At 55.2% G+C, this 16251-nt stretch overlaps 5 protein-coding genes across 5 annotated transcripts; 4 read left to right on the top strand and 1 right to left on the bottom strand.

Annotated features, from left to right (window-relative positions):
* Positions 1-800: 800 nt before the first annotated feature.
* On the top strand, positions 801-2354 carry MAM_03115 (LysM domain-containing protein; the record flags this gene model as incomplete). The annotated part of the gene is made up of 1 exon (XM_040821914.1): positions 801-2354. One exon carries the CDS (start codon positions 801-803, stop codon positions 2352-2354), a length of 1554 nt encoding a protein of 517 aa, XP_040680483.1.
* A 375-nt stretch (positions 2355-2729) lies between these two features.
* MAM_03114 (uncharacterized protein) lies at positions 2730-3681 on the bottom strand (the record flags this gene model as incomplete). The annotated part of the gene is made up of 2 exons (XM_040821913.1): positions 2730-3312; positions 3413-3681. 2 exons carry the CDS (start codon positions 3679-3681, stop codon positions 2730-2732), a joined length of 852 nt encoding a protein of 283 aa, XP_040680482.1.
* Positions 3682-5690: 2009 nt separating this feature from the next.
* MAM_03113 (PLC-like phosphodiesterase, TIM beta/alpha-barrel domain protein) lies at positions 5691-6905 on the top strand (the record flags this gene model as incomplete). The annotated part of the gene is made up of 1 exon (XM_040821912.1): positions 5691-6905. The coding sequence occupies one exon, from the start codon at positions 5691-5693 to the stop codon at positions 6903-6905; it is 1215 nt and encodes a 404-aa protein (XP_040680481.1).
* A 1321-nt stretch (positions 6906-8226) lies between these two features.
* Positions 8227-10788, top strand: MAM_03112 (uncharacterized protein; the record flags this gene model as incomplete). Its single annotated transcript, XM_040821911.1, has 1 exon — positions 8227-10788. The coding sequence occupies one exon, from the start codon at positions 8227-8229 to the stop codon at positions 10786-10788; it is 2562 nt and encodes an 853-aa protein (XP_040680480.1).
* A 3086-nt stretch (positions 10789-13874) lies between these two features.
* MAM_03111 (calcium- spray protein) lies at positions 13875-16206 on the top strand (the record flags this gene model as incomplete). The annotated part of the gene is made up of 2 exons (XM_040821910.1): positions 13875-16114; positions 16176-16206. 2 exons carry the CDS (start codon positions 13875-13877, stop codon positions 16204-16206), a joined length of 2271 nt encoding a protein of 756 aa, XP_040680479.1.
* Between the last annotated feature and the right edge of the window lie 45 nt (positions 16207-16251).

Genomic DNA, 16251 nt, shown 5'->3' with positions numbered 1-16251 from the left:
GTGCCTGGCCGAGGCTTTTCCCCGTTGGGCATTTGGGTCGGCGAAGCGTATCGAGGCGCCGAATGTGTGTTTCCCAGAGACGCCGGCCGGACTGGAAACTGCAATGCAGACACGTGCGTGCCACCAGACTGTGTAAGGGCCTGGCCGAGGCTTCATGACGCGCCGACGACTTACGGCAGAGGGGGTCAAGAAGAAGAACTTTTTGGAATCCTGCACGCTGCGCTTCGTGATGTTTGCGGCAGCGTGTATTCAACACGGGCGGACCTGGCCGCAGCCGCAGCCGCAGCCGCAGCCGCAGACTCGTAAGCGCAAGCGCAAGCGCCTACTGCCTATGCGAAGGGGCATGAAGCAGAACGGAGCGAGGCCGACGCGAGCCACCGCAAGCAAGCCTCTGTCCGGCCTGCTTGAACGGGGCGTGCGAGTCCGTCGTGCGTCGTCGGAGCGGGACGGGTCGCTGTGGCTTTTGTCGGGGGGTGCCTGCCCTGGACAGGCGCCGTCATTGTCCTGCAAACCTGTGGTATTTGTGCTCACGATGGTCTCTCCGTGGTTGGCCGTTACTCGAAGTTACTTTCCGCCGGCCCGACGAACGTCTGCATTCTCGAGTCGCGTGCGAGTCGGCCCCCTTCCACCATCAAGTCTGGCATATAAGAGCCGCCGTCCAGTCGCCATGCCCCCAACTTCCCCCGGCAAGTCCACGCCAACTCGTTGCTTCTTTCTCTCTTGCACTCAAAGGCGATTCCCGCCGAATCGGCGCCTCCCCCACGGCCCCCTTGTTCCGTGGCTACCTGCACATTGCCAACATGGGTCACGTCTCCTGGGCTCTGGGCGTCCTGTTGAAAATTGCCGCCAGCTTGCCCGCAGCCTGTCCAACAGACGACCCGGGGATGGATCGGCGTGATTTGGATTCCAACTACAACGAGAACACGCACGTCTCGCTCGTCAACGCCACGCCCTACCGCTGGCGCAAGAGCTACAACTCGTCGTACCAGTTGACGGGCTGGGATGCCGGGTGGCCAGAGTACATCGAGCCCGGGAGCGCCAGCACCGTCTACGTCCGGACCTGCTTTCGTTGCTTTCCGCAGGACACGATGGGCGAGGCGACGTACCGCATCGAAGGGACCGGCAGTCCCATGTCGCTTCAGGTCGCGTACCGCTCTGGGAAGAATCACAGGGCCTACGTCCAGTTCCTCGAGGACCTGGAGACGCCCTACAGCGACAAGTCGGCACAGCACAACCTGGGCTTCTCGCAAGGCAGGGGCGGCGTGGGCTTCGTTCTCGCCGGCACCGAGGGCGACTTCATCTCCAACGGCGACCGGCCGGTGGCTTGGATGCAGGCCCAGCTCGCCGAGATTGGACACCTGCCGCTGCGTGAGATCGCCATGCCTCGGTCTCACCACTCGGGGCAGTGGAAGAGCCAGAAGCCCATCGGCGTGGCCACGCCTCGCAACACCCAGACGCAGTCTCTCCCCCTTTACGACCAGCTCAAGGGCGGCGTCAGAGTCCTCGACCTCCGTCCGCTGCTCAGGAAGGGCGACTTCTACAATCACCATGGCTCCAGACTCGGGCCCAACTTCCACGGCATGCTGGGCGCCTCAGTCAAGGACATGGTCGCCATGCACAACAAGTTCATGGCTGACCACCCCGGCGAGCTGTACATCTGGGACATCCACGAGGGAGATGCTCGCGACGGCGACAACAAGTATCGGCCGCTCGACGACCGGGGCCGCCTCAGGCTCTACAACGAGCTGCGCCAGCTCAGCAACCGCGTCAGGGTCCCCGAGGACGTGGATCTGTCCATCCGCCCCCTCAACCAGTTCATCAGCCGCCGCCGCGGCGCAAGGGGGCGGTCGAGCGTGCTCGTCCGCTTGCCCACGTCTTGGGCTGCCAAGCCGCACTTCCCCGGCAGCAAGGAGGGCTTCGTCTCAGGCGCCAACTTTCCGCTCAAGACTCGCTGGTCAAATACCAACAAGGCCGAGGAGCTGGTTAAAGACCAGCTCTTTGGGCTGGCAGAGGCTCGCCCTTCGAGGTCCTCGGGCATGTATGACGTGCAATGGATCCTGACGCAGAAGGGCGCGCAGGTCGCCTTCCCTGTGCAGTACAACTCCATCATCGAACTCTCGGGCGCCGCGTGGAGGACTCTGAGTCAGGAGTTTTGGGAGGCCCTCACCGACGAGTCGTACCCTAATTGGGTCACCATGGATGACATTCATGGGACTTCGCTCAAGGCCATGGCCATGGCTATTAACAAGTGCTTTGCGGCGAGGCGGTGTGGCCATCTCGGGGGCAGAGTTACCGGCATTACGAACACGACACTGGTTTCCCAGGAGGCTCTCAAGGATGGGACGGAGACGTAGGTCGTGCTGGGCATGTATGGTGTTGGGCTATCGGCATGGGCAAACGACATGTTGAATTGTAAGAGGCACTTTTGCGTTATCGTTCTCGCAACCATTGGTATTATCTTTGCAATTCATGTCCAACGTTGCATGTGTACATGATGACATTTTCTTCTTTTGTATGCCTCAAATGTATTTTCGTGGTTGAATCCAGCGTTTTCTGCGTACCGTATGCCATGCCGATGGTGAAAAGTATCTCTTTCTCTGATCTAGAGATAATCGTGAGCCGTCAATGGAAAGCCAAATGACAAGAAGCTGTGATGCTTGATGCAAGCCAAACTCTGAGCCCGGGCGCCAGGTCCTGTTCCCCGACGAAGCAGGGTTCCGTATGACGTGCTACAACAAAGGGGAAGGCCTCTTGCGCCGTCTTATAAAGTTGGGCAGATGCGTAATCGTGTTTTTCGAGTCACCCTCGGGCGCTGCCTCGGGCGCTGCCTCGCCGGGCGACTTGTTGCGGAGAGGCTTGCAGCAGCAGCCCATGGCGGCGTGAAGCACGAAAGCAAAGTCGGTGGCCAGGGCTCCAATCCACATAAAAGCAAACATTTTGACGCCGATATGGACCTTGATGTTGAGCTGGTCCTGGGCGGTGAGGGCAATCTTGGCCGCGACACTGATGGCGGTGGCGATGATGGCGGCAACGGTGAGAACAAGACCCGAGAGGCCGCCGAGCAGAGAGAGGAACAGAGAGAACCACCGGGTCCGCATGGCCAGCGGCGTCCCCAGCAGCAGCACGAGATTGATAATGGTGCCGGCCATGAAGAAGGCGTACATGACTTTGGAGCCGATTTGGAGCAGTCGCAAGATCGTCAGCACCTCGGAGGGCAGCGCGATTTTGGCGCCGGCCAGAAGCTCGCTGACGAGAATTTCAACTGGATTGAACCAATAGAATGTCTGTGGCGGCGAGCAATGTGTGATGCCGCTGTTTGTTTTTTCGTCGAGTCCAAATAAGCGTTTCGTTACGCGAGGACTCTGAGTCCAGGGATTCGGGAAGCGGTGCGGTGCGGGTGAAGCAGACTTACACATCGTTGTATCCCTCACAGAAATTCCAAACGCCAACCTGATAGAAATCGTGGAGTCCCAAACTCCGGGCTACAGAATTAAGCAACCCCGAGTTCGCCACGGCGATGGGGATTATCTGAGCAACGTCGAGTTTGAAAAAGTACGTGTCTCGCAAGACGGGTCGATCGTGCGTGTTGCCGATGAGGGTGAGGACCAGAAATGGGACAGAGATGCCGTACAACAGCGCGGCGATGATGGTGGTGTTGCGGCGGGCTTTGGGCGCGGCCATGTTGAATTGGTCGTTTGATGGCCCTGAGCCCGGCCCTCGGGAACTGATCCTTGGTGCTGATGACGGACGTCGTAGGGCCGCCGTCTCTCTGCTGATGAAATTCAGTGCTACCGACACGATGAGATTGGCAAGAAGATGCTAAGAGGATGGAAGTTTTTGTGTTGTCCAGATGAAGCGGACGGGTAGATGAGACTCTGGGCTCAGGCACAGGCAGACAGGGGAGGCTCCGAGAGAGACAGACGCCGGCCGTGAGACAGTCGATGTGCCATTGAGCCCACAGTCAACAATAGTCCGCATCTCCGTAGCTTGACGATGGTTCCAAAGGCCAGTGGGCCGCTCCACGAACAATGCGCTTGGGCCTTGGCCAGGAGCCAGGACATCCCTCGTCCGATGTGGTAGTTAATTTCCAGATGAGCATGTCCAAAGGTTCAATCGAGCCATCATGGCGTCTGGGCGACTCCTCGGCTCCCCGGCTCCCCGGCTCCTCCCAACGCCGTCACCTAGGACAGCGACCAATCGAGCCGTTTCTTGCTCAATTTCCGGATCTTCTGTGCCGCCAGTGACTTGACGGCTGCAGGGACCTCGTGTGCCGGCAGGACGGCTCATCAATCATCATCTTCGAACAAATTGGGGGCGTCGACGCGCGTTTCTCCTCTTTAGGCTCAACAGCGTCAGCCAGCCTGCTGCCAGGGTAAGTCGCTACCGCAGTCTGGACTTTGTAGTAGGCCGTTCCCCGAATCCCCAACTGAACCACCACCGACCGTTTTGTCATCAGTGGGCCAGAGTCCACGATAGGGTTGCTTGCTCACAAAGCCAGACCGAGCTTCTATCGCCATCCCAGGCACCACGGCGCGGGAGAGGGACCATGATCAGTTTGCCCACGGCTACGTACTCCGGTCAAAACTGACGCTTGACCGTGGGGCTGACTGTGGCGCTTAAGATTTGAAGCAGAGGACGAGACAATTCTTTCCATCTTTAGACATGGTCCATGGAGGTGTGAGGTCATACATTGCGCCTCGCCTTCTCCATCATGACCCACGCATTCATTTGAGCGTCTGGTGCCAATATCAACTGTCACTTTCCATGTGAGAAGAGGCTTGTCGACTCGCCTTCGGCTTGATGCCGTGCCGCTTATTTATCCGTGAGGCAAGGATCTTTGTAACCGCAAGCATTCGTCGAAAGGTCGTTCACTCATGCTCATGTTTGAGACACCTTAGTTGATCAGTTAACAGAATCGTACTGCCGCCGAGGAAGGCTGTGCAGACAGGCCTCGAAGACTTGTCAGTACTTCCCATTGGAGACTCACCAATGCAACACTACAGTCGGCTCCCGGTAATTCTGAGTTTTTTTGTACGGTACTCCGTATTACCATCCAAAATGACTTAGGATCGCCGGTTCCTGCTGTGAACCTCCATAATCATCGGGTGGGCGTTTGTTTTGGCAGAGTAACTCCGTAAGCTCGCTCGTTGACATGCCTCCCTCTGAGCGGCACTCGCTAGATTTTGATGGCAATATTCTTCCATGCAAGCCGGTAGCGAGCAGTCAGGGCTGTGTCATCCCCGGCCGCTCTGTGTTCGCACAGCATAGTTCCCACCAACCACCTTGCCATCCTTGCAGGCGCCATTGGCGTCTGCCAGCCAAGAATTCGATTCCCAGTCCTTCTCTACCAAACAGATGGAAAGTGTGTCTGGCGCGGTGTCATTGCCGGTGGGACGCTGATGCCGGCAAACAGCTGGACCGTGGGTTGATGCAGCTAGAGCCCATCTGGTTAAGGCACGAGGCCGGCCACGGCGCTTCGGTGACTGACGACATTTCTGTTTTGATCTCTTCCTCTTCGACTGCTTTCCCTGTCCTCTTGTATATACTTGTTGAGTTTCTGGGGCAACACCAACGGCGACCCTGAACAAAGCACAATATCTGACCCTGGATTCAATGCCCATCTTCTCATGATGAGGTCGTCAACGACGTCGGTGGCCCTCAATACGTTGGCAGTGCTGATACCGGCAGCTATGTCTCAAACAGCATCGTATACGGCGACCTCCGACCTCACCTTTCTAACCGGAACAAGAACAGAACGACCACCTTTTGAGACTGGTCCTCCTACTGGACCTTATCAGTCATATGGTTCCAAAATTACACTCACCGGTGCCAGCAGCCGGACTACCGCCGTGACCTCTTCGAGCGGAACGACGACAACTGGTGCCAACTTCACCACTACCGCGTCTCCGACACCCACAAACACGCAGCCCTGCAACAACCATGTCGAATTTTGCACTCGAAGGTACAGCAATATAACAAATGTCGGGTGTCATAACTCGCCCTTTGTTGTGCCGGGAAATAGCGGTTCCAACCAGGCGGTGGACGTATTGACTCAGCTGAATGACGGGATTCGGTTTCTCCAAGCTCAGATTCAGTGGCCTCCAAACTCGTCGACTCCTCATTTTTGCCACACGTCTTGTGACTTGCTAGACGCCGGTCCCATCTACAATTGGCTGGGCCGAGTTGCGGGTTGGGTTGATGCCCACCCATATGATGTCGTAACCATCTTGCTCGGCAATGGCAACTACTCGGATCCCTCGTTATATGTCCCCTTCATAGAACGATCCGGCATCACAAAGTATGTGTACAGTGCGCCATATCTTCCCATGGCCCTCAACGACTGGCCCACTTTGGAGGACATGATCATCCGAGGTAAACGAGTCGTCATGTTCTTGGATTATCAGGCCAACCAAACCAAGTATCCTTGGCTACTGGACGAATTCTCCCAGATGTGGGAGACGCCGTTCGACCCGCAGGATCGCGCATTTCCCTGTACGGTGCAGCGTCCGCCTGACTTATCGAAGAAAGCGGCCATGGACCGGATGTATCTTATGAATCATAATCTCAACGTCCAGTTTGACGTGTTTGGTGTCCAGCTCCTTGTTCCAGCGGTATCTCTTCTCAATGAAACAAACGGCTTCAACGGCACTGGGAGTGCCGGGCTAGCGGCGAACAACTGCCGCTCAGATTGGGGACGCGCACCAAACGTCATCAACGTCGACTATTACAACTATGGCTCACCGAAGCCTTGTTCGGTATTCGCCGCCGCCGCCGCGGTGAACAACGTCACCTATGATTATAGCGAGCCTTGCGGCGAGCCTTCTGCGGCATCACACAGCACTAGAGCCCCAACTCTCTGGGTGATGTTTGCGACGTTTGCAGTCGTTGCCTTTTGGTGTCATTAAACTTTGGTCTTGTGCTGGAGAAAACTTGTCAAGAGGCTCTCTTTCCCAACTTGATATATTGTAGCGGCGTTGGATGCTGCGTTTTTATATATAGGACTGGCGTCAAGCTAATGATATGGACAGCCAGTCCGTGGATTCACGGCTGTTCTGCTAAGAGTGTAATTTGGCTTTAGCATTTCATAGACTGCGTATATTCGACGTGGATATATATTTTGTACTTACCGCGCTGCAATATGCCACCGTGTTCCAGCGGCCACTTCATGTAAAACTTGTTGGGCTGCTTACGAAAATACTCGCCTCCTCGTCCCTTGCCTCTAAATATGCCACCAACGAATAGACAAAGCCCTGCAGTCGACGACCAGGAGGCCTCGTGGTCCAGGCACATGGCCATGGACCGGTCATGCACCTCCGATGATGACGCTGTCTGCCTGCTTTGGCCACGACAATGCATTTGCAGCCCAATCAGTCCCCGACTGTTGACCAACCAAGGGGAAGAGCCACCCAGCTTCTAATCTTGTTGGAGGGTGGCACACGGCGACACAGCGGCTGACGGTCCAGTGGCGCTAGTATTGCTGGATCCAACAGATCTTCCTGCGGCCTGCGCAATGTTTTGGTGTCGACTTCACATGGCGCGCGAGGTTGGTTGAAGTAGGATCAGGAATTAGCCATGGTCCATGGGTGTCGGGGCGGAAATAACTCGCGTGGGTTCTCTTTGTTGGTTTTGCAGGATCTCTTGGCAAGAAACAAGAAATTCAATTGGCTATTCCACCAAGAAACGAGGCAACACGCCCGCTTTCCCGCGAGATTAAAACAGGGGGAAGGAGCATTCGACTCTTTGTTGCCCAACCAGCCCCTGCCCCTGCCAGCCCTATCATCATCCTTTTTCAGCCCATTTCAATGTTCACCACCACGATCACAATAGAAAATGTTGCATGGCCCACCTCCAGATGTCCCGCTTCCGAGCTGAGAACAAGGTCTGCCAGGCCACGAGGGGCATGAAGATGATGTGCCTGCCTGCATGTGCATTTCCCCTAGGGATCTGGAGGTGCGTCGTGCCGGGGCTCGTCTCTCTTAAAGCTCGCCCCAACCTGGCCAACTTCTATTCTTCCATCTTTCGAGTACTCCCGAGGGGCAAGACGTCCCTGCTCTTGGGTCTGATCTCAGCTTGTTTAACCAGTGTCTCCTCTTTGCAGTCTCCGGAATGCGTTTGCCGCTGTTGCGTCTGTTGCACCTGTTCCGGCACATTTCTCTTATCCGCGAGACAGCTTAGCTGGTGATTGTGGCCCTGCTCTTTTGCCCGACATGGTGATGCCTGCGGATTATGGATTCTCGTAACCAATTAGGCCAAGAGCCCTTGCGTCAGGGAGCTCCCCCGGACCAGTATGATGACTGGCGATGGCCGACTGTTTCTCCGTTGCGCGATGCCGGCGCTGCCGCCCACTACGATGACTCTTCCTATTTGCATGAACTGCGAACTAAAGCCTCGTTTGTTTCTTCACAGTCTGATCAAGCCACAGCATATTCCTCCGATCATGATAATGGGAGCCGCATCTATACACCAGATTCTACGTGGTCCGGCTCGTTTGCTTACCGAGGTGGATATGCACCCGTGTCGAATATATCTGCTGCTCCGCCTAGGAGGACGCACTCCATCAACGTTCGCAACCCCAGCTATCGCTCCTTACCAAGGCAGAAAGTACCGGCAGGCATACAAGAGGAAGAATATGACCTGTCTCTGTTGAAATCAGCGGCTCTCATGGGTACTAGTGCACCCTACGATGTGATTCCAGATGATGATGAGGCTGCACCGCCAGGAGTCGACATCACATCTGCCATGGGGCCAATGACGACTCATGATGCTGAATTCATCAAAAGCCTACAGGAACAGGAAGCGAATGGAAATCTTACAGGTGGACTAGGTCAAGGTTTTCGACCAGATTCTAGGCTTCGGGACACAGAGCTTCTGTCCAGCCCAACATCAATAAAGCGGAGTCTCTCCAGATCATTCGCACAGCACAAATCAGCCAACCATCTAACACGAAAAGATACTATTCGATTCAAGGGCCAAGCTGAGGCTAACCGGCGAGGAGAGGTCATCGAAGTCGTTCTTGAGACGACACCCACCGATCTCAGCAACTTTGAAGGATCAAACATGCTTTGGGACCCTGACACCCGACGCAGTGCGGTCGCCGGCAAAGTACAGGAGACACAAATATTTTATCCCCAACCAAACTGGAAACCGTGGTCCATGCGATGGCCTTATCTTACTATGATGATACTGCTTTCTGTCACTCTGGCTGTCATGCAAGAGGCTCTTTTCCAAAAGTACGAGAAAATTCCTCTGTTGCAGTTCCAGAAACCCAGCGATGTCAAGCCAGGTCTCTATTTTGCTGTGAAATTTGCGCCTACTCTGTGTGCCGTCATTTACGGAGTGTTGTGGCAATTCGTCGATTTCGAAGTCCGACGCCTGGAAGCATTTTACCAACTATCAAAACCAGGCGGTGCGTTGGCGGCAGAGTCTATGAATGTTGACTATGTGACGAGTTTTAGCTTCATGCGACCTTTTCGAGCATTAACCTTGGGACACCATGCAGTTGCCCTTTCATCGATTGCCACTACCCTGGCGATTTCTCTGGTTCCCACATTTGCGTCTGCCTCAGTTATACTCTCGCCCAGTCGAGAGGAGCGGATGAATCACCCTAATGGTGACAAATATCTGCATTTTTCCCCGGAATGGTCGCGACTTTTGACTTCAACACTAGCCGTGTGCTCTGCCGCGGGCATTGGCCTGCTGTTTTTGCTTCAGAGCAGACGCACCGGGTTACTATCTAACGTGCGAGGTATTGCTGGCCTGGCGTCCATGGCCGTCGTGAGCCACATTTTAATGGACTTTAAGGACATGGATACTTCCAGGCACAAAGACATCCACCAAAAATTGAAACATAATCGATACATTTTGCGAAATTCATCGCTGGCGCCTGACAATGAGAATCCAGCGACGTCACAAGAGAGAGCCATGTATGAAGACGGACACATGTCAGAAAACCCTCATCCGCTGATGTTGCGGCTGGCCGGGTTTATCCCATTTGCAATCGCTCTCTGGGGTTTTATGGGATTCATCCCAGCTTTCCTCTTCACCGAAGCAGATGCTGTCTCAGAAAAAGCGCCCTGGTTTGTGACCGCCGTGTCGGTCTGCCTGAAGATGAGCTGGAATGCTCTGGAAACTGCTGTTCGGGTTATGGAGCCTTACTATATACTATCCAAGAGGCACGCGCCTTCGGTCCTCTTGACGCTGGATTACACTGCCATGCCGTTCGGCTATCTTCCCATCAAGGCACTCTTGAACGGCCATACGATCATGTTCCTGGTTGGTTTTGGCAGCGTCATTGCCGAGTTCTTGACCATTCTCGTGACCGGTCTGGCCACAGTTGATGGCAAGGATTTCCTTCTCAACGGCGATGGCAATGTTAATCAAGACGGAGGCAAATTCATCAACTCTGGACAAGAGACAACCCATTCATTCTACGTCTCTTTTGGCATCGCCATGTTTATCCTTCTGTACATGAGTGTCGTGTCCTGCATCGTCTTTTTCCGACGGCGACATCCGTTCTTGCCGCGACAGCCAAACACTATATCATCTGTGTTGGCATACATTCATCAGAGCAAGATGCTTTATGACTTTGTAGGGACGGAGAAGTTCAGCAGTGCCCAGATAGTAAAGAAGCTGGATGATGGCAAGACTTATGGTCTGGGATGGTTTCAGGGCCGGGACGGGCAAATACACTGCGGAATAGATCAAGAGGAGCTAACGAGTTCGTACAAGCACGGCGTCGATTATACGCAGCGGAACCAGCCATGGAACACACCGTGGGATACGTTGTAGACATGAGCATGGCTCACGCGCAGCACATGAATGGAGGCATACACCGAAGGGTTTGGTTTTCGAGAACAACGATGGTGGCGTACTTCTCGGCTGGCCGGTTACCTGACGGGACCTCCTTGGTGAAATCAAACATGAAGCTCCCGGTTAGCGAGTAGCCGGCAGCAGACCAACACAGTAGGCTTTGGTATATCAGAAAAATGGCACTCGGGGAATCACGATGCTCGATTTGATGGATGGGTTAAACGGCTGGTTGCGCACGACGTGCGAAAAACTAGTCGTTCAATTAGTCTTCTGCCATGCCATGAGTTTGCAGAATGTTACTGTACTGCACTTCATATCAGTGCTTTTTCCTGATGCAGGCATCACACCGTTATGACGACAGTGGACGGACTGCCCGATGCGCAACCCGCCCGCCACTCCATTCAGGGTGGCGAATCAAAGGCGAGTCGGAGGCAAACGCCTCAAAGGGGACGAGAGACGGACGGTTACATGCAAATCAACTCGGAGACGGAGCAATGTTGGGGCATGGGCTGGTAGACGCGGGTTGTGCTTTGGGCGCGCTGTGGCTTTTGATACGTGTGTTTGAAGACGTGACAAATTTAGATAGAGCATACTCCATACTCCGTACGCGAGGCAGGTGATAACGTGAATGCCTGGGCTACGTACATATGGAATATCTCAAACTCATCATGTGACGGGGTCGTGTTGATTTTTTTGGTGGCTTGTACTAGTTTGTCGTACTGAGTCTGGGCGGGCAGGTTTTGCATGCCGATGGCATCATGTGGGCGAATGAGACTGACTCGCTCACGACAAACGCAACAAAGGTCTAGATCTGAGATTTGGACGGCTCTATTGAGCTTGCGCGCACGACAGCACAGCAACTGGAAGTGGCTGAGCGTCTTCCATGCCGGCCGCAGCGCCCAATAGTGTTTTTTTTGTCCTCCTCAGCAGTACGAACTACTCCGTACTACGGGGTACTAGTGGTACTCTGGGCTCTGGAGGAGGACAAGTCATAAGAGCAACCGCGTCGTACGTGTTGCGTGTGATTTCTCTCGGCGCCAAGGCTTGTCATTTTGCTTTTATTATCCGCAGCTGTGACGTGGTAGGCTCCTCACTGGTGCGATGCCAGAGAGACAGTCGACATCGGGGCGGTGCATAGACGTGTAATTTGGAAACCCCGGCACGACGCAGGCGCTGGGAGTCCCCGGACGGTGCTGGAGCAGGAGCTGGTTTTTACAAGGATGGCAGGCGTAGGCGTACCTCATCCCTCTGAATCGTGTCTTGGGAAGAAACGTGCCGTGGGATTTCATGGAGGCTGAGCGCACCGCTGTTGAACTCGGATCTTGGCACCTGGGCGGTTGGTGACCATGTCGACGCGGGCGCTCGGCATTCTGGTCCGCCAAGCAAAGTGGAATAAGAGTGTTGCGTATTGTGTAATGTTTCCAGCAAGTGCGTATTAGCCAGAGCCTCGAGTCAAAAAGTGCGTACGGCGTATGTTCAATGGTACAACAATAGATGGCGAACGATACGAGAAGACGACGCGACGAGACGAGGGCCACGGGGTGGTGCGCCACACATCGTCGACTGATGTCTTCTCACTGTCTCTGCCAGGTTGTCAAATACGGGTGCTGCCGTTGCTGAGCCTGCCATGATGCGCTCCACCCGTCTGAAGTTATTTCAGGTTACCCTAAATGCCTGGTCCCGCGAGGTGCTGGCAAACGGGAAAGATGAAGAGCCGCCGTGAACGACTGGCAACTGGCGCGTGTGACGTGTCCGCCGCTCGGTCAAGTCGAGTGAACCGACAAACAAACACATGGAGAGCAAAGTCAGGGGGGACACGACGCTGGCGCCAGCCCCAGGCATGTATCGCCTGTTAGTGCGGACACGAGAGCGGGCAATGCGCAAAGGCGTCGCGCCGTCGGCGGTACCTGCATCATCCGCAAGAGCAGTGCGGCATGTGACGTTCCTGCACAGCCCGCGAAGCCCCGCCCGGCTGGCACTGTGCCGGGCGCACTATCGTCGAGTTCCTAGTCCCGCCCCGGCAACGCAACCAGCAGGGAAGTTCCCGCGCGGCGCAATATATGCTTTGCAGCGCTTGGCCTCCTCCGACTGGGCTCCTGATTCGCCCAGCATGATCAAGCCCCAGCCCTGTGGAGTCTGCCCGGCGCCACCTGCCCCTCGTCGTGCCCCGTGGTTGGTGTGTCCTTTCGCTTTGCTTTCTCCTGGTCGCGTTCTTACCACAGGACGGTTTTGCTAGTACTAGTCCGGAGTGCTCTCAACTCGTAACTCGTACTGTAGTTACGGACGACTCGTTTCAAGCCAGCAGCGAACCCCCCACCTCTCCCCAAGAGCCACGAGCCACGAGCCAGCCTGCCTACCGCCCGAAAACGTCAACTGGGTCGCTCCTCCTCCCAACTTCTCTCCACCGACGGGTCGACGAGGCCACCTGAAGTCTCTGCGCCTCCGCGTTGCTTCCTCCTCCGATCCTAAACCCGCCAGAACGTCGTTTCGTGGCTTCTTTCCGTCGTTGCTCCTCCTCCGTCCTTTGGCTCATTTTCATTGCTCCGGCCAGCGATTTCGCCCTCAATCTCGCCCCCCTCCCGACAATAGAAGGCGACGCTTCGCTACCCCGTTTCATTCGCTACTTTTGGGCTTTCGTGCAACACCGAGTATCCTCCACCAGACGCTCTTTATTTCCCTCGCTCCGACAGCACCCACCGACGTCGCCCGCCGTCATCGTCTTGTTTCCTCGTCATCTCCTCTCCAGTTCAACTCATTCGCCCGCCGAACGTAGAGTGCGACAGGCGCCCTCGGTCATCGCCTCAACCCGGTCAACCATCACCTTTTGATCCAATCTGGCCTACCGTTCGACCCTCCGACCGGCCCTTTGTTCGCCTTGTCGATTGACTATTTAAAGCCTGGCGACCCTCAGCCTCAGCAGCAACTCTCGTCTGGACTGAGAAGTAAAGCCGCTCCGCGGGCCGATGACGACGCTCGTCTAGAGCAGCACTGATTGATTGCACTGGTGTCAGCCCCCGGATTATCGTCATCAAAAGGTCCGACGACACTGCTCGTCCTTTGTCAAAATGCGGTCGCTTCTGAAGGCGCCACTTTTGCTTCTGGCCTCCATGGCCGCGATGCTGTCTCCGGTTACCGGCGAGGACATGCTCGTGTCCAATTCTCTCAACAACTGTCAAGACGACTCTAGCTTTACAGCCAGTCTCTTCAATGTTGTTTATACCCCAAACAACAACTCCGCGACCGTCCAGGTTGTCGCCACATCATCCGTCCAGGGCTACGTACTTTTCGACCTGGCTATTTCCGCCTATGGTTACACCTTTCTGAGGAAAACTGTTGATCCTTGTGAGATGAAGCTGGGCGGTCTGTGCCCCATGGTTGCCGGAAAGATTCCCTTCGCCTTCAACCTGCCTGTCCCAGCCGACGCTGCTAAGCAGATCCCCGGCATCGCCTACAGTATTCCCGACTTGGATGCCACCGTTCGCGTCCAGATCAACCTGACCAGGACCGACAACCCTCGAAGTATTGCCTGTGTCGAGGCCGACATTTCCAACGGCAAGACGGTCGACTTGCTGGGAGTCAAGTGGGCCACGGCTATTATTGCTGGTTTGGCCTTGATATCCTCTGCCGTTGTCAATGGCCTCGGACACTCCAACACCGCCGCTCACGTTGCAGCTAACTCGCTCTCGCTCTTCGGCTACTTTCAGGGACAAGCAATCCTTGGTCTCACCGGTGTTCACCTGCCCCCCATCGTCCAGTCCTGGACCCAGGATTTCCAATGGTCTATGGGTATAATCAAGGTCGGATTCATGCAAACCATCTTCACCTGGTATCAGCGAGCTACCGGTGGGACGCCGTCCACTATTTTCGATACTCTCACCACCGTCTCCGTCCAGGTTGAAAAGCGTGGTCTCGACTTGGCCGGCCACGGCCTCAATCTTTTCAGGCGTGGTGCCGCCATGATGCCCAAGCCCATCGTCGCCGCAGCCGGCCACGTCATCAAGCGAAGCAACATCATGACCTCGTCTGGTGCTTATATTGTTTTTGGGATTCAGCGTGTGGCTTTCCGCTCCAAGATTGAAACAACCAACCTGTTCATGACTGGGTTGACGTTCTTTTGCATCTTCGTCGTCTTCACGATCCTCGCCGTTGCCTGCTTCAAGGGAATCTGCGAGCTCGCTGTAAAGCGCAAGTGGATGGAAAGCGATACTTTTCTCGAGTTCCGCAATGGTTGGTTCACCGTCTTGAAGGGCATTCTCTTCCGTGTGGCCCTTATCGGTTTCCCTCAGATGGCCATCCTTTGCCTTTGGGAGTTTACCCAAGTCGACTCGGCAGCCGAGGTCGTGTTGGCTGTCTTCTTCTTCTTCGGTCTGGCCGCCACGCTGGGTTGGGGCGCAACCAAGGTTATTCGCATCGCTCGCCGTTCTGTCGCCATGCACCGCAACCCTGCCTACATATTGTTCTCTGACCCCCAGGCTCTCAACAAGTGGGGATTTCTGTACATCCAATTCCGTGCCTCAGCTTACTACTTTATCGTTCCTGTTTTGGTATACACACTGATCAAGGCCATGTTCGTCGCCTTTGCGCAGAAGAGCGGAGTAGCCCAGGCTGTTGGTTTCGTCATCATTGAGGCTGCTGCTCTTATTGGGGCATCAGTCCTTCGGCCTTGGATGGACAAGCCCACCAACTCGTTTAACATTGCCATCTGCGTCGTCAACTTTCTCAACGCCATTTTCCTGCTGATCTTCTCTAATGTGTTTGGTGCCCCTCAACTAGTCGTCGGAGTCGTCGGAGTCGTTCTCTTTGTCCTGAATGCGGTTTTTGCGCTCGTCCTACTCCTCATGGTTATCATTTCTACCACAGTCTCCTTGATCCGCAAAAACCCAGACGCTCGCTATCAATACATGGCCGACGACAGAGCTTCGTTTATGAAGTCTCAAACGCACCTGACCACCACCACTGAGCTGGATGCGCTTGCCGCGACTGCCCGAGGTGACAAGGCAGGCGGATACAAGTCTCACTTGGACTTGGAGGATGACAACGAGTCGTTATCGTCCGATGACCTTCGTCGCCGAGCTGCTGGCCAGAATTCATCCGCCACAGCGTCCCAACACTCTTTCCAAGGACAGCATGGGCCTCGGTCGCCCGTCAATCCATCCATGCCACTTTTCCCTGCGAGCCAGCGTCCTGAGAGTCCGTTCCGCTCGGCCTCACCAAGCCCTTACAATGGCAGTGGATCTACCGCAGCTCAGCGATCCAACAACAGTTCCAGTCCAGTTCCTGGATACCGATCACAAAACACGTCCAGGTAAGTCGACTCTGTCACACGAGACATTTTGGCAGCTTTCATTTAACAAATCCGTGGATAGTCCCTGGCAACGCGGCGCGGGCTATGAGTAGAACAAAGAGGGAGGCAATATCACAAGCAAGCGAAAGTTGGGGAAT

Source organism: Metarhizium album (assembly GCF_000804445.1).
Source record: "Metarhizium album ARSEF 1941 chromosome Unknown scaffold_5, whole genome shotgun sequence".
Taxonomy (NCBI): Eukaryota; Fungi; Ascomycota; class Sordariomycetes; order Hypocreales; family Clavicipitaceae; genus Metarhizium; species Metarhizium album.
This window is presented reverse-complemented; position numbering and strand designations above follow the sequence as displayed.